At 30.7% G+C, this 27,543-nt stretch overlaps 11 protein-coding genes across 11 annotated transcripts; 5 read left to right on the top strand and 6 right to left on the bottom strand.

Annotated features, from left to right (window-relative positions):
- Positions 1-61: 61 nt before the first annotated feature.
- cubi_02535 (cullin domain-containing protein) lies at positions 62-3,646 on the top strand (the record flags this gene model as incomplete). The annotated part of the gene is made up of 1 exon (XM_029019546.1): positions 62-3,646. The coding sequence occupies one exon, from the start codon at positions 62-64 to the stop codon at positions 3,644-3,646; it is 3,585 nt and encodes a 1,194-aa protein (XP_028874666.1).
- Positions 3,647-3,698: 52 nt separating this feature from the next.
- On the bottom strand, positions 3,699-6,761 carry cubi_02534 (uncharacterized protein; the record flags this gene model as incomplete). Its single annotated transcript, XM_029019545.1, has 1 exon — positions 3,699-6,761. One exon carries the CDS (start codon positions 6,759-6,761, stop codon positions 3,699-3,701), a length of 3,063 nt encoding a protein of 1,020 aa, XP_028874665.1.
- Positions 6,762-7,227: 466 nt separating this feature from the next.
- cubi_02533 (phosphdiesterase) lies at positions 7,228-10,866 on the bottom strand (the record flags this gene model as incomplete). The annotated part of the gene is made up of 1 exon (XM_029019544.1): positions 7,228-10,866. One exon carries the CDS (start codon positions 10,864-10,866, stop codon positions 7,228-7,230), a length of 3,639 nt encoding a protein of 1,212 aa, XP_028874664.1.
- Positions 10,867-11,440: 574 nt separating this feature from the next.
- On the top strand, positions 11,441-11,914 carry cubi_02532 (uncharacterized protein; the record flags this gene model as incomplete). The annotated part of the gene is made up of 1 exon (XM_029019543.1): positions 11,441-11,914. One exon carries the CDS (start codon positions 11,441-11,443, stop codon positions 11,912-11,914), a length of 474 nt encoding a protein of 157 aa, XP_028874663.1.
- A 145-nt stretch (positions 11,915-12,059) lies between these two features.
- On the bottom strand, positions 12,060-13,991 carry cubi_02531 (uncharacterized protein; the record flags this gene model as incomplete). Its single annotated transcript, XM_029019542.1, has 1 exon — positions 12,060-13,991. One exon carries the CDS (start codon positions 13,989-13,991, stop codon positions 12,060-12,062), a length of 1,932 nt encoding a protein of 643 aa, XP_028874662.1.
- A 1,452-nt stretch (positions 13,992-15,443) lies between these two features.
- On the top strand, positions 15,444-16,751 carry cubi_02530 (elongation factor 1-alpha; the record flags this gene model as incomplete). The annotated part of the gene is made up of 1 exon (XM_029019541.1): positions 15,444-16,751. One exon carries the CDS (start codon positions 15,444-15,446, stop codon positions 16,749-16,751), a length of 1,308 nt encoding a protein of 435 aa, XP_028874661.1.
- A 635-nt stretch (positions 16,752-17,386) lies between these two features.
- On the bottom strand, positions 17,387-17,806 carry cubi_02529 (uncharacterized protein; the record flags this gene model as incomplete). Its single annotated transcript, XM_029019540.1, has 1 exon — positions 17,387-17,806. The coding sequence occupies one exon, from the start codon at positions 17,804-17,806 to the stop codon at positions 17,387-17,389; it is 420 nt and encodes a 139-aa protein (XP_028874660.1).
- A 346-nt stretch (positions 17,807-18,152) lies between these two features.
- Positions 18,153-18,812, top strand: cubi_02528 (thioredoxin-like protein; the record flags this gene model as incomplete). The annotated part of the gene is made up of 1 exon (XM_029019539.1): positions 18,153-18,812. One exon carries the CDS (start codon positions 18,153-18,155, stop codon positions 18,810-18,812), a length of 660 nt encoding a protein of 219 aa, XP_028874659.1.
- Positions 18,813-18,859: 47 nt separating this feature from the next.
- Positions 18,860-22,177, bottom strand: cubi_02527 (elongation factor-like protein; the record flags this gene model as incomplete). The annotated part of the gene is made up of 1 exon (XM_029019538.1): positions 18,860-22,177. One exon carries the CDS (start codon positions 22,175-22,177, stop codon positions 18,860-18,862), a length of 3,318 nt encoding a protein of 1,105 aa, XP_028874658.1.
- Positions 22,178-22,506: 329 nt separating this feature from the next.
- On the bottom strand, positions 22,507-25,383 carry cubi_02526 (uncharacterized protein; the record flags this gene model as incomplete). Its single annotated transcript, XM_029019537.1, has 1 exon — positions 22,507-25,383. One exon carries the CDS (start codon positions 25,381-25,383, stop codon positions 22,507-22,509), a length of 2,877 nt encoding a protein of 958 aa, XP_028874657.1.
- Positions 25,384-26,195: 812 nt separating this feature from the next.
- cubi_02525 (uncharacterized protein) lies at positions 26,196-27,492 on the top strand (the record flags this gene model as incomplete). Its single annotated transcript, XM_029019536.1, has 4 exons — positions 26,196-26,254; positions 26,315-26,487; positions 26,539-27,399; positions 27,479-27,492. The coding sequence occupies 4 exons, from the start codon at positions 26,196-26,198 to the stop codon at positions 27,490-27,492; spliced, it is 1,107 nt and encodes a 368-aa protein (XP_028874656.1).
- Positions 27,493-27,543: the final 51 nt, after the last annotated feature.

Genomic DNA, 27,543 nt, shown 5'->3' with positions numbered 1-27,543 from the left:
TCTATCTCTTTTGGGAACTTTGAGGTTTTTTTTTCGAAACTAGTCATTTTACTCGAATTCAATGCATTTAGAAAATCCAAGAATTCAAGAAAGAGGGGAGGAGGATTTTGAAAATGAAATAGAATTCTTTCTGGTGAAATTATATGAAATTAACAATGAAGAGGAAGCTACGTCTTGTAAAATCAACTCTTTTAAGAGGATGAAACTAATTAAAGGTAGTGAGTTTAAGAAAGTCAATTTGGAGAGAACCCGCCGTTTGGTTACTCATCTATGCAACCATGGACAATATCAATTTCTTTATGATACATTTAAAAAGAACTATTTTGAAGTTTGGACCGGTAATATGCAGATTATCCAACAGCACGAGTTGCTTTCAACGATTCAAAGTAAGGTTCAAAAGATAAGTGGAAGTCTGGAGCTCACAGAGTTTATATATAATGCTTTGTTTGACCAGGTTGATACCAGGGAGTTGGCCAAAAATGGGATCCTGAATGACTACTTGAGCATGTTCACAAGGTTTTGGTGTCATCATAAGAGATCTACCCAAATCATATGTAATGTATATTTAACTTTTGACTGCATGTATAAGCGGTATAGAGCAGCTCTGAGTGATTTGAATAAGGAAAATGAGTACCTTGGTTTTGTTCAAAATGCCAACTCTTTCTTAAAGTCCATTATATTATGTCCGCATCCTACAACAAGACAACCACAGATAACAGAATATCTACCGATCTCCTTGGTGGGAACATTATTGTCATTATTCGTGTTTTTGAATGAAATCAGAGATTTTAGCCATACCTGTAGCATTTCCATTAGTGAAGGACTGAAGAAAGCAGTTAGAGGCAAGTACGAAAAGACTTTCTTTATGCTCAGAAAGACCTTTGAAATGTTTATTGGATTGGAAATAATCAATGAAGATCTTAAGAATTTGTACCTAGAAATCTTGAGGAGGTACTATTTAAAGATATTAGAGGTTAAGAAATCTCTGGGTTTTAAGGATTTTGTCAACTTTGTCAGAGAATCTTTAGAATTTGAGAAAAGCCTGTTGGTTACTCCTAATAACAAGAATTTGATATTTAGCAACATTGAGAGCTCTGAATCGAAGCTCGGTACCTCTCTCTTATCTTTCATAAACCAAGATCAAAAGATTCCTCTTAACGTTTTTGGAGACAGTTCATCATCAGATATTTCCAGTTTTCTTCAGCATAGAGAATACGATACGAGCTGGGACCTATTTGTTTTTAAAGTGGAGCTGAACATCCTGGAAGTTCTGGTTTCTGACGAAATCATTCAGTATTATTCCAAAATCAACCAGGGAAGAAGCTGTTTTACCATGCTTGTGGCTAATGAAGAGTTTGAGATTTTGACTTTTCTTTTCAACGTGTTCAAGAGGAAGAATAAAGAACAACTATTTAGAAAGGAGCTAGAAAGGTGTATAGTAGAGCAAGGATTTGATCTAGTCAGACAACTAACCAAGTACCGATTCTTAGATCCTAGTGAAATGAAAGATTGCAGAAGGACCAGCTTTATATTTAAGACTTACTTGGAGAATCTGAAAGGTTTATTAGAACTTTACTTAAAGGTTGAAAGAATCTGGAGAAAATCTTTTATTGAAGATGAGAAAATTCGTAATTTGTGTATAAATGAAGCTTGGGTTCAGATCTTGAACTACAACGATACCTTAGCTAAAGAGATAATGCGAGGATTTTCGTTATTAATTCACCATATATTAGTTAAAAGTTATTACTTCCACGAAGGAGACAATGCAGATTTGAGGTCTGGTGGCACACAAAAAAAGCTCTCTAGAGTTAATTTGGACATAATTAACTGGACTCTGAATCCTTCAAGCGGGAATTCTTTGGAAGAAGCTTCTACTGGTTATGATATTAAGACTAGAGAATATTTCGAGAGCATTATTTACTTGTTTAAATGCAGTAATTTCAAAGAATACTTCCAGAAATACTATCACCAGCTGCTGTCTCAGAGAATAGTTTACTATTTTACAAACAATAGAATTGGGTTTGGAGGTGATCAAAGAGAAATCTTTAAATACTACTACGGCTGGAGTAAATCCCCAGCTTTGGATAACAACATTGAGATGCTAATGAACAAAGTTGATATTTATGAGATTTATCTCATGAAGTTACTGTACAATGAATGTGGTTATACTTTTATTAATAAGTCCAACTTTGTGATTAAAGACTGGTTTGCCTGTCAGTCTATCTTTAAATTCTATCTACTAGAATCTATTGGACATAAGATGGTACCTTCTATTAATAATGCGAGAAATTGCCATTCTGAGCCCCTTTCTCTGAAAGAAAATATAAACACTCGAGTAAATTTTGGTGGTTTTTCTCAGAGAAAAAAAAAGATTATGAAATCTTTGAATTCACCTCTTTGTGAAGAAATACATTCATGGCTTAAATCAGAAGATCTTAAAATTAGGTTTGAAGCTTCATCTCTGGATTGTGTGGGGTTGACTGAAAATGACGAAGGTGATTTTGTAATTTCTAGTGGTATTCCTCTTGAAATCCAAAAAAGCCAGGAAAATGAGGAACTTGGAAAAGAAATAGTCCTTAGAAACATCCAATATGATGTTCCATTTTCCTTAATTGTATTATCTTCTACAAATTGGCCTTTAAGAAATTTCAATAATGTAACAGATGGCGCCAAAAATTCCAATATTTTAAAAGAACAAAATTACTTATTAAATTTTCTGGAATGTGAATTATTTTCTGAACAAAAAGAAAACTTAGATATACAATGTATTAGTAATGAAATGCAGCTCTATCAACAATTTTATACGAAGATTTACTCAAGAACTTTGACTTGGTCTTATTTTTTGGGTACCTGTATACTGGATTATTGCATGCATGCAAATTGGCGCCAACGTTTAAAAATGATTTTAACATTACAACAGGGAGTTTTATTATTATGTTTTAATGAGAAGAATTCCGTGGGATTGAGTGGAGATCAATATTTAGTTTTGAAAGATAATATTGACGTGCTGTTTAATGCGAGCAAACTATTAATAGTTCAGATAGGGTTGGAAGGGGAAGTAATAGAAGGAGAGATTGATTTACCGCCACTTTTAAAGTTGCATGAAGAGTATAGAGGTCAAGATAATGTGAGGATAGAGTACAATGTAGATTTTGACATTGCAATAAGAACTCAAATAGAGTCTGGAAAATTTGATCAATCAAGTGAATATTTGCTTAATTATGCATCAGGTTTGAATACTATGGATTTTTCTTCAGACTTTAACTTGGATTATATATATAAAGAAAAAGATTATTTGGATGAAAATATGATTAAAAATCAGAAAGGAGGAACAGAAGAAGAACAGTACAGCTTTGAGTATGATAACTTAAATAGTAATAACTACACTTGTCTATTTAAAAACAATAAGTACCGGATAGAGGCAATAATAATGAAATTCTTAAAGCATAAGCAAAAATCACCACTTCTTAATATAATACAAGTAGTAATGAAGGAGTTGTCTTTGAATAAAGATGATAGTGGTGATAGTATTCAAGACAATAAGATAATCAGTGGAGAGATCTTGAAGATTTTGAACTCTTTAATACAAAGAGATTTGATAGAGATTGATTCAGAAAATGAACAATTTTATAATTATATACCTTAAACTTCAAAAAAAAAATTGATGTTTTCCTTATTTTTTTAATTAAATCTAATTATTAAATTTTTGCTTTAGGTGTGATCTTGACCTTTGGTACAATCTTTGGAGATATGTTGACTGCTCCTTTAGTTACTACAATTTTGATATCTTCTTTTGGTTGATTCGCAGTATTTCCTAATTTAACTGAGCCAGATTTTGGAGGAGTTACTGTAAACTTGGGAGTAATTGTTACTGCAGGCTTTCCAAGTTCAATTCCTTTAGGCTTAATTTGAATAGGACTTCCTGGCTTTTTAATATTAATTGTAGGAGTTGTAGGTACTATCTTTGGTTTAATTGCAGCTGGTTTAACGTCTATCTTCTTAATAATTGGTGGAGGAGCAATTTGTCCTGGCTTTCCAGGAGTTAAGTTATTGGCCTGAACGGCCTTAGGAGCATTGTTTGTAAGAGGTTGCTCTTTAGTAATGGAAGGTTTAGGAGCAATCTTAGGAACAATTTTAATGGGAGAAAGAACTTTAACTTCTTCAGGACTTTGAACTTTAACTTCATCAGAATTAGGAACTTCTGATTTTGATGATTTTACATCAGCTTTTGAAGCTGATACTGACTTATTAGCACTTATTTCTCCAGATACACTCTTTTTAAGAGCCACAGACTTTAAATTAGCTTGAGATTTTCCTAATTCTCCAGATTTATTTAGTGAGTTAGACTTGTTTAAATCTGACTTTGGAGCAGCAGCTTGCTCAGATTTTGATACACTTTCCTTAACAGTAGGTTCTGAGTTCTTTGGTTGTACCTCCTCAACCTTTTCAGGACTTGGTGGGGCCTTTAAAGACGACTTTAAATCTGCCTTTGGAGGTTGATTAACATCCATGGATTTCTTCAAAGAACTAACATCAGGTTCAGGAGCAGAAGATTTTGGTGGCTCTTTAACACTTATTGGTGGTGATTTTGGTACATTTGAGCTTTCTTGAGATTCTGCCTTAGTTAAAACAGGGGCAGGAGGAGTTGAACTTGATTCTTTAAGAGATAATGGCCTTAATATGGCTTTTGTCAAGTCTGAGCCCTCCTTTAATTTTTCAAGCTTTTCATCTTTGTCCAAATTACCGGTACTCTTACTTCTCTTTCCAATGTTCAATGCAGGTCTAAGCATTGAGTTAATCTTATCTAATCCTTTACTTTCTTTATCCCCTCTGAAACTTAATCTAGAAAGCTTACTATCTTTCTTTCCTGGTTGATTTTGTTTATTCTTTAATTCTTTTGCCACTATAAAACGCCCAGCTGGGAGCATTGAGTTTCCTGGCTTTGGAATTACTGTAATGATCAAAGTGGCTAAAGGTTTGTCTCCATCTTCTTTCAATACATCCCATGACTGTTCTGGTAGTAATGTGTATGGATCAATAAACGTTTTCGAGGCATGCCCTATTGGGCCAGAAGTTATTGATGATTCCCACATATCAATAGTAAATCTAGGTATTAGTCCTGTAGATTTAGGAGGTAATGCATCTATTTCCAAATTTATCTCATTTTCAATAGATCCTTTATTGTTTGTTGGATTTATTTTGTATTCAAATTCCATAGATTTTCTCTTTGGATTATTCTTACATTGTATAAAAGATTCGTTGTCTATTCTAGCCACAAATGATAATTTACCCTTACCATCTCCTATTGGATCGATTTCTTCTACTGACTTAATCTTGATCTCAAATCCTGATAATGGTATATTGATATCTCCGCTTAATTGTGATGAGTTTGTCGGTACCACAGATTGTTTGGTTGATGCAACAGGAGTTAAAATTTTTGGTATAGCATTTTCATCTTTATTACCTTTTTCTGGTGCTGAAGTCTTTACGTTTGGTTCTCCTGCATCATGTTTCATATAATGATCAGCAACTTTTGATAAAGAGTTGCCTTGCTGCATATGTGGTTGGAGTTTTTTGTTTTCAGATTCTTTTGTCTCAACATCTTTTGGTGGTGGAGGTTGCCATACATCATATCCTGGAATCTTCTCAGGCGGTTGAATAGGAGGAGGTAAATCCTTGATAATTCCAAGTTTGAAATAATATATTGATCCATATAAGGAATTCAACCTCAAGTCAAGTCCTCTACATGGATGCAAGTACTCTAAAACCAGTTCAATAATTTCACGTCTGTCAGTTGGTTCATTGAATGTAATATAACTACATATACCAGCAAATGCTTGAATCAAAGTATCTAACTGAGTGTAAAGCATATCTATTCTTTCTATTGTCTCAGTTATAACGTTAGGGTTTCCTCTTAAATCAATAATTTTGTTTTGAAGTCCCTGAATTGTAGTTACTTGGTTCTTTAAAGTATTTTGTAAAGTCTTGTTTTCCTCTTGCATCCAATAGCATTGCCTTTCCAACTTTTCCCTCTCTTTCCTCTCTTTTGAAAACATAATAAAATAATTCTTAGCTTTCTCTTCCAATTCGTCTATTAAGTCTTCAATTATGAGAGGATTTGTGGTATAAGTTGCTGGTTCATGGCCAAACAAGTGAGGCCTATTACTAAGATTATTTTTGTCGGTTTTTACAAACTTAAACTTTAATGGATCTATATCCCCTACATTTGGATTCAATTCCCTTGCAGCATTTATCTTTTTTACCATGTTGGTAATTTTTGCGGAGCTTTGTAAATTCTTCAAACCTACTAATGATGATCCTGTTAAAACTGAAGGAGAATTCGTGCTTTTATGAGTATCAAAGCTTTTCAAGTCTGTGTTTATTGTTCCTTTTAAAAGCTTTGTTGGAACTGCTTGCTTTTTCTCCCTTAACTTTCCTGATAGTCCAAGCAACCCAGAGTTAGTGACGTCCACTATTGTTTTCTTTCCTAAAGAATTTTCTTTTTTAACACCATTTTTCGGTACATCAGCCTTGTTAACATTTTTTGAAGGAGGTTCACCTTTTTTTGGAGTTGTTTGTGTCTTGTTTACAGACTTTGCTGGGGTTACTTTGATTATTGGAGAAATGCCACCTGTCGTATCACTCACCTCGACTTTTTCATCAGTATTTTTCTTCAAGAATAAAGTTCTATTACGATTTTCTGGTGATAAAATGTATTTGCCAACATTTTCACTTTCAGCCTTTACGTTTTCACTTGACATCTCTTAACTTAAATATAATAACCAATATATTAACAATCAAAAGATCAAGTCTTAAAAATTGTAAAAATATTTTACCCTTTATCCAGACTTTTCTATTTTGATCTACTTAAATGATGCATTTAAACTTGATCTTATTCTTTAATACATTAACAATGGTCTTGGAAATTTAATTGTAAGTTTAATAATAATTTAATGATTATTACTATTTTTTTTATCTTGTACGCCTTAATCCCAAATTGACCCTTAATTCACCTGGTACTTATCATTCTCAATTCATTGACAAAACTATTTCGCTTTTATTATTTAGAAAACATTAAAAAAAGACCCTAACTCTTAATTTTGAACAGGGTGCATATATTATACCCACTGAATTCTTCTTTATTATTAATTGCATGCACCCGCAGCTTGGCGCCATACGTGGAGGTTATTTGTTTAATTGCATGCATGCAATTAATTGAAAATAATCTTAAACGGTGCTTAAAGTTGAATCTTTAGTTCGTTTTTGATCAATTTTGGTGAAATATTTACTATTAAAGTATAAGTTTTGAATACAGTCTTGAATTAGTTCTGGGTCAAATTTAAGTAGAGCTTGAAAATAAGGAATACATGTTGTATTGATAAAACTGGTCTGCAAGTCAATGTAGTTATAGTTGTCAGTTGTATTATTTAGAGGGATATCCAACATTAACTTTAGCTTTTTTTGGTTTTCTAACTCTTCGTAAACCAATCTTGACCACTTTAGATATATATTAGTGTTCATTAATGGATTTGATATATCAGCTGAATGCAATAAGATTGATAAATACAAGTTTTTTCTGTATTCTTTTATCTCCATACTGCTTTGAGCTGAAAAATAACTTTCATTAAAGCTTGAAAGTAAGCCTCTTAAATATTTATGGTGGAACATATCAGTTAGAATTATTGAATTAATCATCATTTTTCTTAACTCTGGATAGAGTTTAGAAGTAGATGGAGGCATTATATTGGAAGATTCATTGTTTAAAATTACAAATAATAGGGAAGAATGATGATTTTCTAGTACTGAAAACCCATTATATATGTTAAGTGTCGAAAGAGTATTGTTTTGTAGATATTCAAAATATTCTTCCTCTGTAACGTATTCTTGTAATATTTTTCTAGAGACAATTTTCAGCTCGCCAAACATCTCATTTGTTATTCCTGGATGATCCAAATCATGGGCTAAAGATGAGATAATTAAACAGTAAGCCTCCAATGAATTTACATAGTGCCTGACAGAAGGTTTATCCAACCAATTATTAAGTGTGATGGAAATACTAACAACATGGTAAAAGTTATGAAAAGGATTTTCTTCATGGTAATACTTGATTAACTCTGAAACAAAGTTTTTGATTTTTTTTTGATTAATTGGCCAAGATAGAACATCTTCTTCATAATCATCTTTATCACGGATTACTTCTCTAAATCGGTAATATATCAAAAACGATGCAATTTCTTTTATTTCCTCAATACTTAACTCAAGCAAATCGATATTGTACCACTCCTTAAAAAGTATTTCAGGCTTTCTAATATCACAATTCTTGTCTTCTATACTTTCTAATGTTTCATTTTCTTTCTTATTACTTTTTTGTATATAAAATAACTCCTTAATATTAACCAGTTTGAGAAAATTGTTCTCAATCAATAAACTATCCTTTCCAGTTACCTGGCTTATCTGCCCAACTTCTCTAAACAGATCCTCGTTTATTTCAGAAATTGGTCTATTTAAAAGTTTGATGATTTGCTTATAATCACATGGTATTTTGTTTTCTTGTGCGAAATTAATTTTTGACGAGCTTTGTTGAATTTGGAATTTTTTACCACTCAAAAAGTACTTAAGTGAATAATAAAACTGGTTTAGGTTTATGTCATTGTTATACTCTGAGATTACCTCAACTTTTCCAAAAGTAGTTAGCAGTATTATGTCTATATTATTATCCAAGTAAAAATTTTGGCTATATAATTTAGTGATATATTTAGACTTACCACCTAGTAAATGAATGATTGAAGTATCAATAAGCCAGTAACCAGGTCTTTCTAATAAGTAATCTATTATATCATCTTTTTCTCGAATTTCCCAATTCTCAATTACCAAATAGGGAACTTTCAAAATTTTGGAAATGCTTTTAATGATTTTTGAAACTTTAAAGTCTAAACCACAAGTATATATCTTAATGTCTTGATTACCAATGCTACTTAAACTTTTAACTAATGAGTTGCTTTTTGAAAAGTTTTTTGGATTCTTCTTTATTGGAATAATCAAAGTAATTCCAGAAATGTTTCTAGTATACTTAAGTTCATTTACTTGTAATTCTCCTCTTAAATCCCCAAAATTTCCATGGCTAATCAATATACCTCCAAAAACACAACTAGCCATTCTTTTGGCCACCAATAAATGGAAACTTCTAGTAATACCATTTAAAGCTTCCAGAAAGTAGTTAATTTCATATCTGTATGGTTCGTAATTATTATTGGGCTTCTCAATTTTTTTATTTTCCTGGATATTCTTTGACAAAATACGAGGAGAAATGTCTATGGTAAGAAATGAATATTCTTTTTTTTCTTCTTTGAAGGATGATATCCGATTCCAATTACCTTCAATGACTTGCCTTATATTTGTACTAACTTCACCTATGGAATTAACCATGGAAACTGGAATAAGTGAATCGTCTCTGACTTGGATAATATCCCAAAAAATGGTCTTGTCAACTTTTGGACTTAAAACATTAAGCATTGAGTAGAGGATTTCATTAAACTCTTTTATACCGGAGTGTAGGCCGATTTCATTTGTAACATTATCTGAGAAATGGTGACTGTTATTGGTAATGTTATTACTACTAATGTCATTCTCAATAATTTCATTTACTTTAATAGGCTCATAAATAGTTTTTTTGTTTAAGTTAATCTCATTATCCAAAATCTCACAAAACTTTTCAGCCAATCCAACACAATGTTGAAACTCTCCAATAACTTTTGATAAGCTTTCTAAAGAAAATATTATATCACCCTGAACTTCCTCTCTATAATCCATAATAATTCCATCACAGACAAACTTCAAGTTCTTAAATATCTCTGACACTGGTCTGAACTTGCGTCTAATCAAATCTCTATTTGCTTCATCCACATTAAGTATCTGATTAAAGATATCATTGATTTGTTTCTTGCAAATATCCATCAATTCTAGACGCTTTTTTTTCTGAAAGTAATCATTTGATCCAAAGTAAAAAACTATCAGTGTTATTATAGCCATTAATGTAACAATTACATAGTGGGAAGTCAGTATTTTATTTGTTGACCGATATCTTATTATATCATTTTGCTTAAAGTATGCATTAAGATAATCTAAATCAAACAATTTAGCTGGATTGCTTATATTTAATGCTTTAAACTTGAGAGAATCAGATAACTCTGAAATGTATTCTGTATTGTTACATAAATACTTAGCTGCTAAAAATGTGGTTGAGTCACTTTCTGTGGAATTTCTTATCTCCTCTTCTGTAATGCTTGTTCTATTAGGAACATAATATGGAGGAGGAGCAGGAGATATTGGGCTTGGCTGATCTTCAAGTATAAAGTTCAAAGGAACTAAATCTTTTAGAAGTGTAACCGTGTCTTCAATCATTTCTTCTATTATTGACTTATTCTCTATCTTACTTTTTGGATAATTTATTTCGTTCAATTTTTCTAATGAATTCCTGAGAATATACCTTTGCTTCAAAATTTGATTAGATAAACCCAATCTAACAGGAATATTCAATAAATTTGGGTTATTCTCCATTCTACAAAAAGCTAATATTGATAAACTTAAACATCCAACGTTGTATCCATAGGTTGTTATTTGTTCTTCAAACATTAATTCATTAATCAAATTATCGTCATTCTTTAGCCTGTATGCAATTAACAACAGTCTTGAGGTATATATTGCTATCCAAATCAATATAACACAGCTAATCGAAATTCCTAACCACAAGTTCCACCCTAAAGATTTCCATCCTATTCTACCATAAGTTATTCCATTATATATTTCTTCTGTAGTGTATTTCTTCTCCTTGTAACTGAGTTTTGATACTCGCTCTTTCTTAAACATTTCAATCTTCTCTATTTCTTTGTTATTCCCTAAATTCTTTTATTTTTACAAACTCTTTCTTTTATTTGCCACTGAATTACTTTATCTGACATACAGTCAACTCATCTCAACTACAAATTTTCCAAATTATCTCTATCTTATTTAATTAATAATTATTTTACTCTGAATTCCTTCCCACACAATTACACACAAAAATTACTGCCACAATTTCCCCACAGCACCTCCTTACATGTCACTGCATGCAATTTTGCCACTTTTTTACTTGCATGCAATTGGCGGGAAAAACACGTGTTTTTCAATTGAGTAAATTATTGTGATGATTATTTTCTTCAGCAAAGCGAATTTAAGAAAAATACTAAGGTAATAACAGAAAGAACATTTTTTAATTTCAAAGACTTTGCATCTACGAGTATATAATCAGCAAATTTTAGTTGAACTCAAAGAGAATTGCTCCTTTTTTGAATTTAATAAGTTATTAAAATATATATTTTTGGGGGCAGACATTCAAAAAATTATTAAATTTGTCAAAACCATCATATTCAACTTATAAACAACAGATACAAAAAAAGTAGAAATGAACAAACTTTTTCTTTTTTTATTCTTATTTATACTTTTGTTAAAAAATGTGTCACCAAGCTCAGGCTTAACCTCTGACCAGTATATTCAAAGCAACTACTGGAATTCTTACTTTCCTAAGTTAAAGTCAACTAAGTTGGCAGATTTAACACAATTAGAAACTGATATATTTAAGTGCCATTCTAAATTAAAGGATCAAAAAACTATGAGAATCTCCTGGCAATGCATTACTAAAATACACAATGTGCTTTGGATTCCAAATAAAAAAACTTTAGGAGATAGGAAAAGGTTTTTAATCAGCTTTACTGATACATTAGGTACTTTGTATGCTTTTCCATACTCTCAGAAAAAGCTCCTTAACCTCTGTACAAGCACTAGCATTGATGTATTTGGCCAATTTAATGAAAAAGGAGTTGCAATTTTGCCAAAAGACTTTACATTTTTAACTATAAATGAATGCATTAACTATTAATTGGCCTTTCAATTCCTCTAAATAAATAGATAATTACATTTCTCTATATATCTAAACAACTAGATTCAGATAAAATTTATTCCTATAAATTATTTTCTACATTATTATTACCAAATTTACCCTTGGAAAAATTCATTTTAATCTCTTACTGGTCTTTAGTTAACTCTGCCATATTTCTTTTAATTACACAAAGAGTATTTTCACTTATTTTATCTTTTAAATATAATCTGTTATTTTCTATATTGTAGATTGAAACTAAAGGAGATGCTTTACTGACATACATTGTGGTCATTGATATTGAAGAAATTGTGTTATTTCTCTTTTGCTCATTATTATTAATGTAAGTAACTAAGCTAAGCTCAGCTAATTGACTTATTTCTACATTCAAATTCTCATAAATATCATTTCTTGGAATATAATTAAATATAGGATTTAATAAATTATATTCAAATGGGCCCACTATAATACCTTCTTCTATATAATCCATTCTGAAATCTGTTTCAAACTGAATAATATTAATAAGTGAGTATGGTATATTATCTGAATAATCTAAAGCATTCAGCCATTTCATTTTATTACTATTTTCTGATATAAAATTACTTATAGGTATTGTTGATTTCCACATCAATTTTGAATAATTATATCCGGAAATAGTAATAGTTTCTGGCTCATCTGTTTTTCTATTGGTTTGAAGTTCTAGAAAACCACTACTAATAGAAATAGGAAGACGAGAAATGACAAACTTTTCGTTAATTAACATAAGTTTTCCAAACCTAGAAAGCAATTTAATGTTCAAAACCTTATCTTGATAAGTTTCCCATAATCCTTCCCAAACAAAAGAGAGCTTTTCATCATTAGAAAATTTGCTTGGCAAAAGTCTAACATTTGGCTTTAAGCTTGAAAAATTCATTATAGAAGAAACTCCATTCCATGATTTTCGAATAACTCTAAATTTGCTATGAAAATCACCAATTAGTAGATCTGAGCAAATATTAACACCATTATAGGGAGAAACAGAAAACTGATTGCATCTATGACTTTCAGGATGATCTATGATTATATAATGCTTGCCAAGTCTCTCATTTCTCCAGTTTTGCCATATATCTGAATATGGACTTTTTTGTTGTAGAATCCAAGTTAAGCTGTTAATCAGATTAAATCTTACATATCTACTTTTCAAAAATGAATTCAGGGTTTCGTCAAAAAGTAGATTGGACTTTGTTTGAAAATGCATATTTTTGCTGTGAAATTGACTTATATATTTTGGCTCATTATAATCTTCTGATATTTTACTTTTTTCCAAGTAATTACCTTCTTGATCAAGAAAATCAGAATGTAATGGAGGAAGGTCATAGTCATGAATAATAGTATATATTTGAGCTCTTTTTTCATATTTTATTCTGGAAATTTTCCTTTTTTTACTGTTATTAATCATTTTGAAAAGTTTAAAATTCTTGAATAATTGCAAAAAAGCTTTCGAAGTGCTCATAAATCTGGAGATATAATTGATTTCAGTAAATTTTCGAATTAAAGTTTTGTAATAACTCTTTAAAATAAGCTTCAAGCAGTATATTAGGTTCTTTTTAGTCAACTTACAATGTTTTTGTATGGTTATATTATCATCAGACTTTGCTCTAGATGCTGTTTTGACTTCCTGATCAAAAGCACTAATTGTATCCTGAGCAAAGATTTCTGATATTAAAAGCAAGTTATATATACTTTTACCCATAAAAAAATCTTTATTAAGGTATCCAATACTTCCTTCATGATCATAGATATATTTTTTTGTATCAAGATCAAGTTCAGAAGTGTGAGAAATCCGACTCAAGTACTTACAAAAGGGTCCATTAATTGAGTTACAAGTTTGAACATTTTCAAGATGGTTTTCCAAGTAATCATGTGTTATATTAGTATTTATGTTACTGATTTCTATTAAAATGTGCCTTTTAAGCCACTCAACAATATGATCTGGTAGTGCAGAATAGATATTTAACCCCAAACATTCATTCTGAGATAATACGAAAATGGCTATTAGTAAGAGTACTTTTTCTATAAATAATATGTTTTTGGCTCTCATCTAATTACCACATAGATTAAATATAAATTTTTAGCAGAATCTTTTCTGTTGAACAAAAAATATGAATTGTTTTATAATATCAAATTTTAAAAAATCTGAGTAAAGTAATTGGTTAATTTTATATTTAGAAAGGTTTTCTCTTAGCTTCAGTAATAAAAATAACAATTTAGATCCTTAGAAATGAAGTGAATTAACTTTTCAATCCAAAAGTCACAAGCTCAATCTAGAAGGTTGATTCCTTTTTATTTGTACCCCTCTCTTATAAACCTAAATATTTTCTTATTTGATTCAACCCTCTTTCCTTTTAGTTTTTTTACTTCTTTGCACTTTTTTTCTCAAGAATAAAACATGCATTCTGATGCAGGTTCCCGCGCGCGGGCGCATGCCATGCATTTTTAGTTGATGACAGAGTGCTAGTTCAAAGAGATTTAGAGAAGATTAAAACAAATTTAAGTAATTTATTATGCAGATAAGAGCTCTAGTTAAAAAAGATAGTTTCAAAAAACGAATAAAATAGTTGTTCCCGGTATTGCAATTTGGTAATTATTACATTTTCACAGGAAATAAAATATGTTGGGGCTATGGCGCTATAAATGGTACCTGTCACAAGAAATACTAATAAAAATTTTTGGATCAAATTTTTAGTGTGGAACAAAAACAAAAAAAGAAAAAGTTTAATTCAATATTTTGAATTATATGTACTCACTGCTGTTTTTATATCCATAAATTGGCTTAAAACATTGACAATATCTTGGATATTTAAAATATTTGAGAATTTTGTATTATCTTCTTTTCGTTTCCTTCACATTACCAGAAAACCTTTCATTCCTGTTTTTTTTCTCTTTTTTGGAGTTCTTCTTTGCCTTACTGAAATATTTCTCTACAGTAATGTAATTTAGCAATATAATTGTGCCGCGCGCGCCATGGGTGGTTGGGCAACTAAATGTAGGAGAGATGGTTTTTGGTAGAAATAATTAAAAATCTAAACTTTAAGGAAAAATAAAGAAATATCTATTCATTTGATATGGATTAAGACAGATAATAAAGTGCAAAGTGATGCTAGAAGAAGAAAAGAATATTTTTTGAGGAAACAGTAATAGATCTTACAAAAAAGCCTTAAATTGAGCGCCTATTTATTGGCAAATAGGCGGCTGTCTTTTAAAGAGACATCCAAAAAAAAGCGACAGGAAATGAACATTAAAAGTTCAAAAAGAGACAGAAAATGACATATAAGTATCTTATATAAAAAAAGTATTCAAAGAATATAAAGCATTATTAGAGACACCAAATATAAGTGAAATCAGTGAGGGGATTTTGACAAAATATTAAAATATTATATTTCCCCCAGGATTCTTGATTTAGCCTTTTCTGAAGAAACTACAGATAGGATATATCTTTGCTTTTTTTTCGAGAAAGTCGTAATTTGCATTTTTTTAAAGAAATCGCGTAAAAATGGGTAAGGAAAAGACTCACATCAACTTGGTCGTTATCGGTCACGTCGACTCTGGTAAATCAACTACCACTGGTCACTTGATTTACAAGCTCGGAGGTATTGACAAGAGAACTATTGAGAAGTTTGAGAAGGAATCTTCCGAAATGGGTAAGGGTTCCTTCAAATACGCTTGGGTTTTAGATAAGCTCAAGGCTGAGAGAGAAAGAGGTATTACTATCGATATTGCTTTGTGGAAATTCGAAACCCCAAAATATCACTACACCGTCATTGATGCCCCAGGCCATAGAGATTTTATCAAGAATATGATTACTGGTACCTCTCAAGCTGATGTTGCTTTATTGGTTGTCCCAGCCGATCGTTTTGAAGGTGCTTTCTCAAAGGAAGGTCAGACCAGAGAGCATGCTTTATTGGCTTTCACCTTGGGTGTTAGACAAATGATCGTCGGTATTAACAAGATGGATACCTGTGAATACAAACAATCACGTTTTGATGAAATCTACAACGAAGTTGATGGTTATCTCAAGAAGGTTGGTTACAATACCGAAAAGATCCCATTCGTTGCCATTTCCGGTTTTGTTGGTGATAATATGGTTGAGAGATCTGATAAGATGCCATGGTATAAGGGTAAGACCTTAGTTGAAGCCCTCGACACTATGGAACCACCAAAGAGACCAACTGACAAGCCACTCCGTCTTCCATTACAGGATGTCTACAAGATAGGTGGTGTAGGTACTGTCCCAGTCGGTCGTGTTGAGACTGGTATTATCAAGCCAGGTATGAACGTTACCTTTGCCCCAGCTGGTATTACCACTGAAGTTAAGTCAGTAGAAATGCATCATGAACAATTACCAGAGGCTGTGCCAGGTGACAATGTTGGTTTCAATGTTAAGAACGTCTCCATCAAGGATATCAAGAGAGGTTTCGTCGCTTCCGACGCAAAGAATGATCCAGCTAAAGGTTGTGAAGACTTCACTGCTCAAGTTATCATCCTCAACCACCCAGGTGAAATCAAGAATGGTTACTCTCCAGTCGTTGACTGCCATACCGCCCATATTTCTTGCAAGTTCCAAGCTATCACTGCTAAGATGGACAAGAGATCTGGTAAGGTTTTGGAAGAGAACCCAAAACTCATCAAGTCTGGTGATGCTGCTTTGGTTGTTATGCAACCATTGAAGCCACTCTGCGTTGAGGCCTTCACTGACTACCCACCTCTAGGTCGTTTCGCTGTCCGTGACATGAAGCAAACTGTTGCTGTCGGTGTTATTAAGTCTGTTACAAAGAAAGAAACCACCTCTAAGAAGAAGTAAATTTGTAATTCTGTACCGGGGGATTCTGATTTGAGACTTAATTCAAAAGACTGTTTATTATTTCCTATGAGAATTGGAATTGTAATCTGACAGACTCATGACTCTTCACAGCACAACTTACTAGCGAAAATATCTCTTGTCCTTCCGGGATTTAGCGCCTAATTTTCTGCATGCATGCATGCGATTGGGTCAATGTGGACGAGTTTTTTACTGTTTAGTTTTTAATATTTAAGAGTGACAGTTTAGGTATTTTTGAAAGTAATTTGTATGTATGAACTTTATGCTTTTTTTTGTGGTGTATGATTGTGATTTCGTGATGTATAGTGGTGGATGAGATTGGGTAGGTTGGCGATTTTTCTTGTTGATTTCAGTACTTGTGTATTATAAGGTTACTTAGAAAAGTTGTTGCAGTTGGTTTGGATGAAATGTTATTACAAAATAAAAAGTGATCTGACTGTTTATGTAATGAAACAAATCAAATAGATAAACATTTATTTAGAGAAGAGGTAGTAATCTAGAAATAATCAATTAGGAAAACAACAAACACTAGGTAATATAATAGAAAAATTATATTTTCTATAATATATTTAACAAAGTATTGAAAAGTATATATATGCATATGAATATAAAAGAAATCATCTTTTTTTAATACTTTTAGTGACTTTAACAGACTTGTTTATCTTTGATTTTGGTTTCTTTGGCGTCTTGACTATATCCATAATATGATCATCTCCATGGCAATTGCCTTCAAACTTATCCATCAGTTTTGATTTAATAGTATCAAGTTCATTAAAATCGGGGTGCTGCAAGACATCTTTATAAAAGTCTATATGTGACTTTTTAATATTCTGTATCTTTTTCCTTGAAAGCTTATTTTTATTCCCTTTGTGTTGATTAGGTGACTCATCTTTATCAGCTTCCAAAGTATTCATAATTTCATACTTTAATTTATTCAAATTATAACATTTTTTCTTTATATTATTAACATTTTGAAGCTGTTTCTCCTTTAGTAAATAACTTGTCAAATCCTGTTTTCTTTTCACTCTCTCTAACATCAACCTTCTTTTCCTCTGACCTCTAGTTAATGGTTTACCTAAATCGTCTTTCATTTTAATAATAACCTTACATTTACTTGCACATTCATAATTTTACTACTATTACCTTACACTTTTTTTTCTTATTCTTTTTAGCTTTATGTTTTAAAGCAATGCCCGCCATTTATTTGGCGGGTTTTCTTGTTAATGGTTATTTTTTACAGAAGTGGTAATGAAATAAAAAGGAACAAAAATATAAATATATTTCAACTTTATGCTTTGAACAAAAGTTGCAATATAAAGTTGAGAATTAATTGTTTATTCTTATAAATATTGGTTAAAAATATACATTAAAAGTGTTTTGAAAATGTTCAAAGCTTTAAACTCTTTTGTGGGAATAACTGACTTTGTTCTTGGAAATTGTTTTAGTGTAATTTTTATGCTTTCTGGAAAGGAGGAAATAGATGCTAGCTTTATTGAGCTAGAAAAAATTCTTCAAGAAAGTTTTAGTAACATAAAATTCGGAAAGATTTTACCATCTGGATTAAATGAAATATCTGCAATTAAACAATTTGATGTTAAAGAATTACCTTCAATATTGTTATTTACATGTGAGAGCTTAAAACCTTATAAATTGATTTCGGGATATAATCCATCAGAATTACATTCAAGCCTTGAAGAATTAACAAAGATCCAAAACTTAAACATTCCAAGCAAAAATGAAAAGTTTAAGATTTTAACAAACTTTAAAAGTTTAATGGTTTTCATGAAAGGTATTAAAGAGGAACCATATTGTAAATTTTCAAAAGGACTTGTTTCATTATTTGACAGTATTAATGTAAAGAATTATGGGCATTATAATATATTTGAAAATGAGGAAACTAGACAAGGTCTTAAAGAATACCATAATTGGCCAACTTTTCCTCAAATATGTATTAATGGAGAATTTATTGGAGGATTAGATATTTTAAATGAAATGTATTCCAATGGCAATTTAGTCAATGAAATACCAAAGGATGCATTTTAATCTGGGTTTACAAATATTCTTATATTATTATTGTGTTGTAAATACTCTTATTTTTTTTTATTTAATGTTCTTTGTTTTTCAGCTGCCATGACTATTTTGTGTTGAGTAGGTAATCCCTTTCTTTGTCTTATTGAATTTATAATCATTCTTGCAATATTTGTATTATTACCGTAACAGTTAGAATTATTTCTATTATTACCAGATTCATCATCATTACTGCTAGAATTTAACCCCATAGAAGTTTTTCCAATCAAACTATTATTATTTTCGTTTATATTAGATGTTTCTCTGTCAAAGTTTAATTGTATACTATAATCATATTTATTACTGTCTGAAATTAAAAGATTAACTTTTGAAAACCCTTCATCTTCAAACTCTTCCATTGTCATACTTGATTCTGGGAAAGGATCCTCATCCAACAATTCCCAATGTGAAAATGATAAATTAAATGAAATATTACCACTTGCTTTACTTCTCAACTCTTGACTAATTCCCAGTGATTCTATTATTGGTATATATGCTTCAATTTTAAAAGTAGAAGTACCTTCTTTAAGCTCTTCATTATAAACATTTCCTCTTCTTTTATTAATAACGCTATAAACTTTTCCCAGTACACTTTGCTCACAATAAATAACAAGATTTAAATATATCTCATAAATTCGGACGTTTCCTCTTTGAAGGAATACTCTTCTACATAACTCTTTGGTTGTTGTAGTTAATTGGTTTGATATTAAACTAATTGATTTCTGAATATTGTTCAAGTATGAATTAAAGTCTTGATTTTCTGAGTTTTCAGCTTCTAATAATTGTTTCATATCAAAATTATCTAAAACTAACTCATTCAATATAAAATTAACACCTCTTATAGGTTCTTCACAAAGAGGGCCTGATTTACTTGCGATTTCATATCCAGTAATAATTCCATTAATAACTTTCCTATACAAATCAATAATATCCTTATATATTGGACTGGATACTTCTGGATAATAATTATAATTATATGTATATTTCAGAGACCATTTCAAAGCCTTTAAATTCTTTTCATTACTCGTTAAAAGTGTAATACTACCCTTTTTAACACAAATTCCAATCAATACTAAATCTTGATGATCATCCAATTCAATTGAATCATTGTTAGGATTTAAAGTATGTTTACTTAAAAGTATTCTGTTGATCTCATCCAATTTATCTATATACTTGAAAGAATCGTTTGTGATATTCGACGGATTAATAATTTCAAGTATAGAAGATTGGTTTTTTTCAATATAATCGATCAGATTATGGTTCATTGGAATTGCATTAATTTTAATACTAGCTAACTCGCATGGTATTTTTGCAATATTTTCATCTTGTTCTTTCTCTTTTTCAACTTGATGATGAAATTCATTATTTTGAACACTAATTTCTTCTTCCTTGTTTTGACTAATTATACTTTTACTCCAAGGTGGAAATGGTATATGAGGGCAAAAGTTTTGATGAATTTGGTTAGAGTTAACATGGCTTACCAAACCTTCTCTAATAGCAATTAGTGGCTTTGAAATAGATAAAGGTATTTGGGCAAACACAAATTGTAAATCCGAAATACACCTTTCTAGATGAACTTCACCATGACATCCAAGAATATACTCACCAGTGTCTAACGTATCAATTTCAACACAAGGATCTGATCTTGATAATAATTCAAGCCCTCTTAACATTAAAGGAAGATCCTGAATTTTCTTTGGCTCAATGGAAACTTTAATAATTGAGGATAGTGAAGAGTTGGTATTTGATTTATACAATGGATTGAATGCAGGAAAATTTGGATAATTAGAGAGGGTTAAAGTTCGGTCTAATGAAGATATTCTTCCAATAATCACTTCATTGTTTTGAATGTCAGTTTCAGAATATAACTCTTGAATACATAAGGCAAATATATGACCATTCTGTACTTGTTCCACAGGAATTAAATCACTTCCAAGAAGATAAAATAACGATATAACTTTAATTTTGTTGTTATTTTTATCTTTATTATTGAAGTAATTCGACATATACAATATGTCTCCAATTCTGATATTACCATTAAAAACTCTGGATATACCAACAAAGCCATTTAACTCCTCATTACCTTTTAACCTATCTTTTGTTAGCCTATTATTAGTCAAATCACATGCTGAGAATTTTGAAATAAAAATTATATTAAGATCCTCATATTTTTGATAATCTCCTTTTGAAGAAATTAACTCTGTATATATAGATGGAAATCTTAATTGATTAGATGTATTAGGATCTGGTATATAATTAATTACTCTTTCAAAAATACTTTTTGACAAAGGAAGCCAGTTTCCCATAATGTTTTTGCAAATCAATGCCAATAAGTTTGAGTTCTTTGCATTATTTAAATCATGTATCTTTAAATATTCATTAATATGGCATTCAATCTCAGTTGAATATATTCCCAAAACTTGAATAATTTTTCTTATCTTTTCATGATTAAAGTTAATGAATATGTTTTGATAAATGTTCCAAATTGGATCCAAAATAAATTGTTCCATCATTGTTGGTTGATCCTTCTTAAATCCAGTGTTAGAAACTTTTTTAGTTTTACTATTATAGTAAAAGTTTGAACTAATAGCTTTCTGTAAATTACTTCTAGTCTTTGAATTCCAAGGTAGATCCAATTTTGCTGATATACTTTTAAGCATATTTCCCCCAGTAATATCTAAACACCAACCATGTAAACATGATGTGAATACAATATTACCATTAGAAAATGAAAATTCTAAAGTTTTCTCTCTTTCATCTTGGTATTGTTCATCAATTTCAATATCCTCTAGCATTAACTCATGAATTTCCTCTTGAATTAGCTGGTGAACAACTACATTAATCTGTTCAATCAGCTTAGTAATATGAGTATATGCTTCTTTTACATCAAATCCCAATTCCAGAATAAGTCTGTCCATCTTATTTAATACTAAAATAATCTTCAGTCTCTCTTTAAAAGCGTGTTGTAAAACCTTTCTTGTTTGATCCCCAATTCCTTCAGCTACATCTACCAATAGCAAAGCTCCATCTGAAATTCTTAAAGAGGAAATTACTTCATAAATAAAATCAACATGCCCAGGTGAATCTATCAAATTGATTAGATAATTACCATCTTCTGCTTCAAGCTTAATTTCCTCCTCGTATTTAAAGTTTAATGTGACAGCTGATGATTTCATTGTAATTAATCTGTACTGTTCATCTTCTCTGGAGTCTAAATAACGTATTGTTCCTGCTGATTTGTTTGATAGTATATTGTTGCTAGCAAGAAGATAATCCGCTAAAGTTGTTTTTCCATGGTCAACATGAGCTATTATACATATATTCCTGATATTTTTACACATCTTTATTCCTTTTCTTAATCAAAAAGTTGCATAATTTATTCTCCATACAACATTTTATTTTATAAGTTAACTTAAAATAAAAATCAAAGCCAAAAGCTGAGTCATTCAGCTTTATAAAATATTAGCCACTCTAATAAAGAACTTTATTCAAAAAATTAATCAAATTAATTCAAATAATTTGTAAATCAACTAAACTAATTAATTTTTTTTTTTTTGACTAATAACAATATTTGTATGCCGCCCAAACACGTCATTTTATTATTTTTGCTTGCATGAATGCCTGTGCATGCAAAATTCTAATATTTTTTATTGTCAAAATTTGCAAGTAATTACGTGTTTAATTTATTTCTAATAAAAGAAAAAGTTTCTTTTATTTGAAAGATTTTTTTTTCATCAAACTTTGAGAAATTCATTTGAAAGTGTTCAAATAAAGTGTCTAGTAAAGATATTGACAAATTTTTCTTTTTCTCTAAATTTGCTTCATCTTCTCCATACAAAATTTTAGTGGTTATTTCCACATGGAAATAAAATAAATCAAATAGTAAATTAGAATAATTCAATTTTTTACTTCCAATCAGCATTTTTTTATTTTCAGTTAATAAAAAGTTCTTCCATGTGTTAAGGCACTCCGTTTCAATTCTCTCAATAATTCTCCAAATAAGAAAATCTATTTTCAAATACTTCCTCATAGTTTTCTCTAGATTACTGAAATCTCTGATAAAATTATTCATATTTACGTCAACTTTATGTTTATTTAAGTCATTTTTTTCTTGATACAAATCCTTTTCAATAATGTTGTTTTTTATCCAATTCAATATACAGTTTTTGAATCGATCAATAATAATATCTGATATCTTTTTTAAGGACAATTCCATAAGTTCTTCAAGCTGATCTAATATCCTTTTTAATTCCATTTTAATATTATTTAAGTAATCAATAGGAAGTTTAACACCTATTAAAACATCCAAGTTATTTTCGTCATTAAGTAAGTTTATGTTATCATTCACAAATTTTTCGTCTGTAATATATTCCTTTTCAAGTATTCTGAATTGATAATTTACTATTTTTTCCAGTGAAATTACCCAGAAATATGTATTTTGAGCACATAAAAACATGTTATAAGCTGTAATCTTTTCAATTAACTTTCTATTCACTGAATCACCATTCATTATGTTTTCAAAGCATTTCTTACAATAATTTAAAATGAATTTAAAAACTAGGGTAAACCCTAAATATGATATAATCGGAACTTTTTGAATAAATACAAACATATTACTTGTAAATTCAATACATCTTAAACAACATTCTGGCAAGTTTAATTCATATTTATCATATGAAACAAAATAATTTTGAATTCCAATTGATTCTTCTTTTCCCAATTCTCCTGTGATAAATAGTTTAAAAGTTTGTTTATATTTCAAATACAAATCCTTCTTTTCCCACTTTTCATTATCAATAATAACAGATAAATTTATCCAGAAATTTTTCATTAACTCATTCTCAAATACGGTTTTATAGTAATTATAAAGAGAAAGTCTTATATCTACTGCAGCCTTTCCAAAAAAGTTGATAGTTTTACTATTAGAAGCTACATATGATTTATTGCATGTAGATGTCATTTGTTCATTAAAGTGATTCTGAAGTTTTGTGACTATTATTATATACTTTAAAAACACTATATAATATTGGCTTGAGTGTTTGTAGGTATCTTTGGAAGGATTTATTTCGTTGTTTTCATTATCATTTGAGATTAATAATTTTGAAAAGATACGTATTAGTATTTGTTCAAGAAGTTGTATTATTGGAAGATAAATATGTTTTAAAGTTTTATTTGCTGTTTCCGAGTTTTGGCTCTCAAAATTCTCCTGTAAGTATCTATTTGAGTGGATTATTATTGAAAATACGAATATTAGTTTGTAAAAAATGTTTAAAATATTATAATTTAGAATTAGTTCTAAACTTTGGTGGTTAAATTTACTATTTGAACAAATTATTTTACTATTAGAATTAGTTTCCAAGAGAGCCAAATCTCTTTTCAAATTATCCATCAAGTTCTGATTTTTTTCATCAATAAAGTTGTTAAGATGTATTTCAAGATCATCAATTGCCAAGTTAATTCTTTCCTTTTTTATTAAAGCAACAATTGGGTTCATCACTAAGTTAATGTTGAATATTGAGGAGAATTTAGTATTATCTTCATTATAAAGAAAAAGACATAATTTTTGAAACTTTTGGAATACAGAAATTTTGAAGCTTTCAGTGTCCCTAACAGATTCTATATTACGGAAGAACTGAAGCAATTGTTCAAATTGTGAGTCATACTGGATAAGTTTGGAGTAAGAGATTTCAGCTTTTGTAGGAATTTCACCAAAGCTTAACCAAGATAGAATAAAATGAATGAAGTCCTGGCATACCAATTTTTCTATAACGCTCTGCATCTCGTACAACTGAACAGATAATGTATTTACTGCTTTGACTCCTTTCATTTCAGTTCCCAGAATTTCCACTGATTCATCAATCATCTTAATGGCTTTATCGTATTCCTTTTCATTTAAAAGAAGCTGTACATCTGATTGAACAAACTTTAACTTGTCTAATTTTTCAAGCCGGTCAATAATGGAACAAACCCTCTTTCTTTTATGTAAATATAGTAGAATTTTGTTTAAAGATTTGAATTCTTCAGAACATGCATTTATATCTTTACAATAACCATCCGAATCAGAGTTCCCACCAAGGAAAGATACAATTTCAGCGACATTTGCCTTAATTTGCTCAAACTGGTCTAATGTAGAAAAAAATGGTTGAGACATTTCATTCAGCTGAGAATATAACTTTAAATCAACTTGCTTCTTCCTGAAAACCGCCTCTTCAAATATTGAATCAATACTAATTGGCTGTTTCAGAATATTATTGGAACTAAATCCACTTGTTTCAGATACAATTAATTTGTGTTGGGAACAATCACCACTACTTAAATCATTTCCAGTAAGAAACTCCTTAATTAATTCTCCATTTTCTAAAAGATAGTTATCAATTACATGCTGACATTCATCATCCAAATGGTAGTCCTTCGATTCATATATACTATTTTTTTCAAAGCCTATGGTATTAACTTTATCTATAATATTTTGTTTAATATCATCAAGGGGACCATTAAACAAATTTGTCACTTGAATACCCTTGATTTTGTTTTTAAAAATGTCCATCTCTTGCTGCCTATGGATATATAGCTCCCTATATTGTTGAATTTAATTTTCTTACAGAAATGTATATTCAATTCTTCATTATAGGGCCTCCAAAAACTTATAATGAGAATCTGTGGGGCTTAGAATAAAAAAAAGTAACACAACATCCCACTTTTTGAGGTTATTTAATCAAAAATTATTCAAAATTAAACTATCAAAAGTATTCTAACTTTGGTTTATTTTCTCTGGTATATATTACCTATTATTAACTTTTTTTTTAAATTATACATAATTATTTGGAATTAGGCGCCAGCATGTAAAAATAAGTCTTATTAAAAATAAAGCAAAAAGGAGAAAGAATTACTTAATAAGGAAAAGATAAGAAAAAACTAAAATACAATAAATAAAGATAAAAATTTTACCAAAATATTTTTAAAAGAGGAAGAACAAGAATAACTCGATAAAACTAGATATTTGGTAAAATATGTTTTGTTAGTTGTAGTTATATGGCGCCAATATGTACTATTGTGTGTAAGTAAAGGGTGCAAAATTAATTAACTTAGTGTCAGGGCGCACAAATAAAATCAATAAATTGAATATTTTTAAAAGTAAATTACACAAAAGTGTGACATAATTGTGATAACTGCGTGAAAATACAGAAATTTGGAATTCAGAATGAGTTGTATACATCACTTCTTTTAATTCGAATTAAGTCGGAGAGATAAAGTCCTTTATTAATTTACAACAAAGAAAAAAAGACTTTTTAAGGCGAAGTTAAATACAATAATTCAGTTGAATACTCCTCTAGTTCAAGAAGTTCGAGGTTAATTAATATGAGAAGATCGCTTTTAATTCCGTTTGTACAAATTTTTATTTTTGTGTTGTTTACAAAGTAAGTTAAGTGGCTCAACTTTTAATAATCACGTTAATATAATACATTCTTTCTTTTCAGTTACTTTGAATCAACAAGTGCATTAAGTCTAAAGGCTGGAGCCTCCAACCCTTATGACTCTAATTCTGATTCTGATTCTGATTCTGACTCAGATCCCAGTTCACAGAGTACTGCACATCCCACATTAAAGAAAACTAGCAAGAAAAAAATTAAAAGAAAGGGTTATTCAGGATGTAAGTTTAATGTTTAAAGTTATTTCATGGAACATTGATAAAATTTTTTAGTTGATAAAACGGGACTTAGTAGTTCACTTTTAAGATATTTAGAACAGAAAGAAAATGAAAGGCGTAAAGAAGATGGTGATGATGATGATGATGATGATGATGATGATGAAAACAAGCAAAGAGAAAGAGAGAGAGAAAGAGAGAGAGAAAGAGAGAGAGAAAGAGAGAGAGAAAGGGAGAGAGATAGAGATAGAGATAGAGATAGAGATAGAGAAAGAGAAAGAGAAAGGGAAAGAGAAAGGGAAAGAGAAAGAGATAGAGATAGAGAAAGAGAAAGAGAAAGAGAAAGAGAGAGGGAAAGAGAAAGAGAGAGGAGGGAAAGAGAAAGAGAGAGAGAAAGAGAGAGAGAAAGAGAGAGTGAACAAGGTAGAACTCAAAGTAGTTCTGCTCCACGCCCAGGATTCCCCGCAAGAGGTGGTGTTTCCTCCGGTTCTTCGTCAGTTGCTATTGCTAGAAAATTAATGGCAACTCTAGGTGGAAGTCCACGACCTCAAATACCACCAAAACCAACATTTTTAACCAGTTCAGGGGAGGGTTCCCAACAATCTGCTTCATTGTCACCTCCCCCACCCCCACCACCACCCCCACCACCACCACCGGCACCTACATATCCTCTTCCCTCTTCACTAAGTTCTCCGGGTGAATCAGGACTCGGTTCTGACGATTTCCCCCCGCCTCCTCCACCTCCACCACCTCTACCACCTCTACCACCTTCCGCACCATCTCAATATCCATCTCTTCCTCCTCCCCCATACCCTACTTCTCAATCACAAGTTACACTTCCAATGCCGATGCCAATGCCGATGCCAATGCCAACTCCAGTTCCAGCTCCAGCTCCAGCTCCAAGTTCATCCGGTATCAGTAGATTTTACAGCCCCTCGCCTTGGGGAGGGGGGGCATCTCAAACTTCCTTATCAAATGGGCCATACCCAGGTCGGAGAGCTTCAAGTTTGAGTTCGTCTTATTCAGGTTCATCCTCATATCCACCCCCACCACCTCCACCAC

Source organism: Cryptosporidium ubiquitum (genome assembly GCF_001865345.1).
Source record: "Cryptosporidium ubiquitum isolate 39726 chromosome Unknown contig_13, whole genome shotgun sequence".
NCBI lineage: Eukaryota > Apicomplexa > Conoidasida > Eucoccidiorida > Cryptosporidiidae > Cryptosporidium > Cryptosporidium ubiquitum.
Note: the sequence above shows the minus strand (reverse complement) of the source record. Positions and strands in the feature narration are given on the sequence as shown.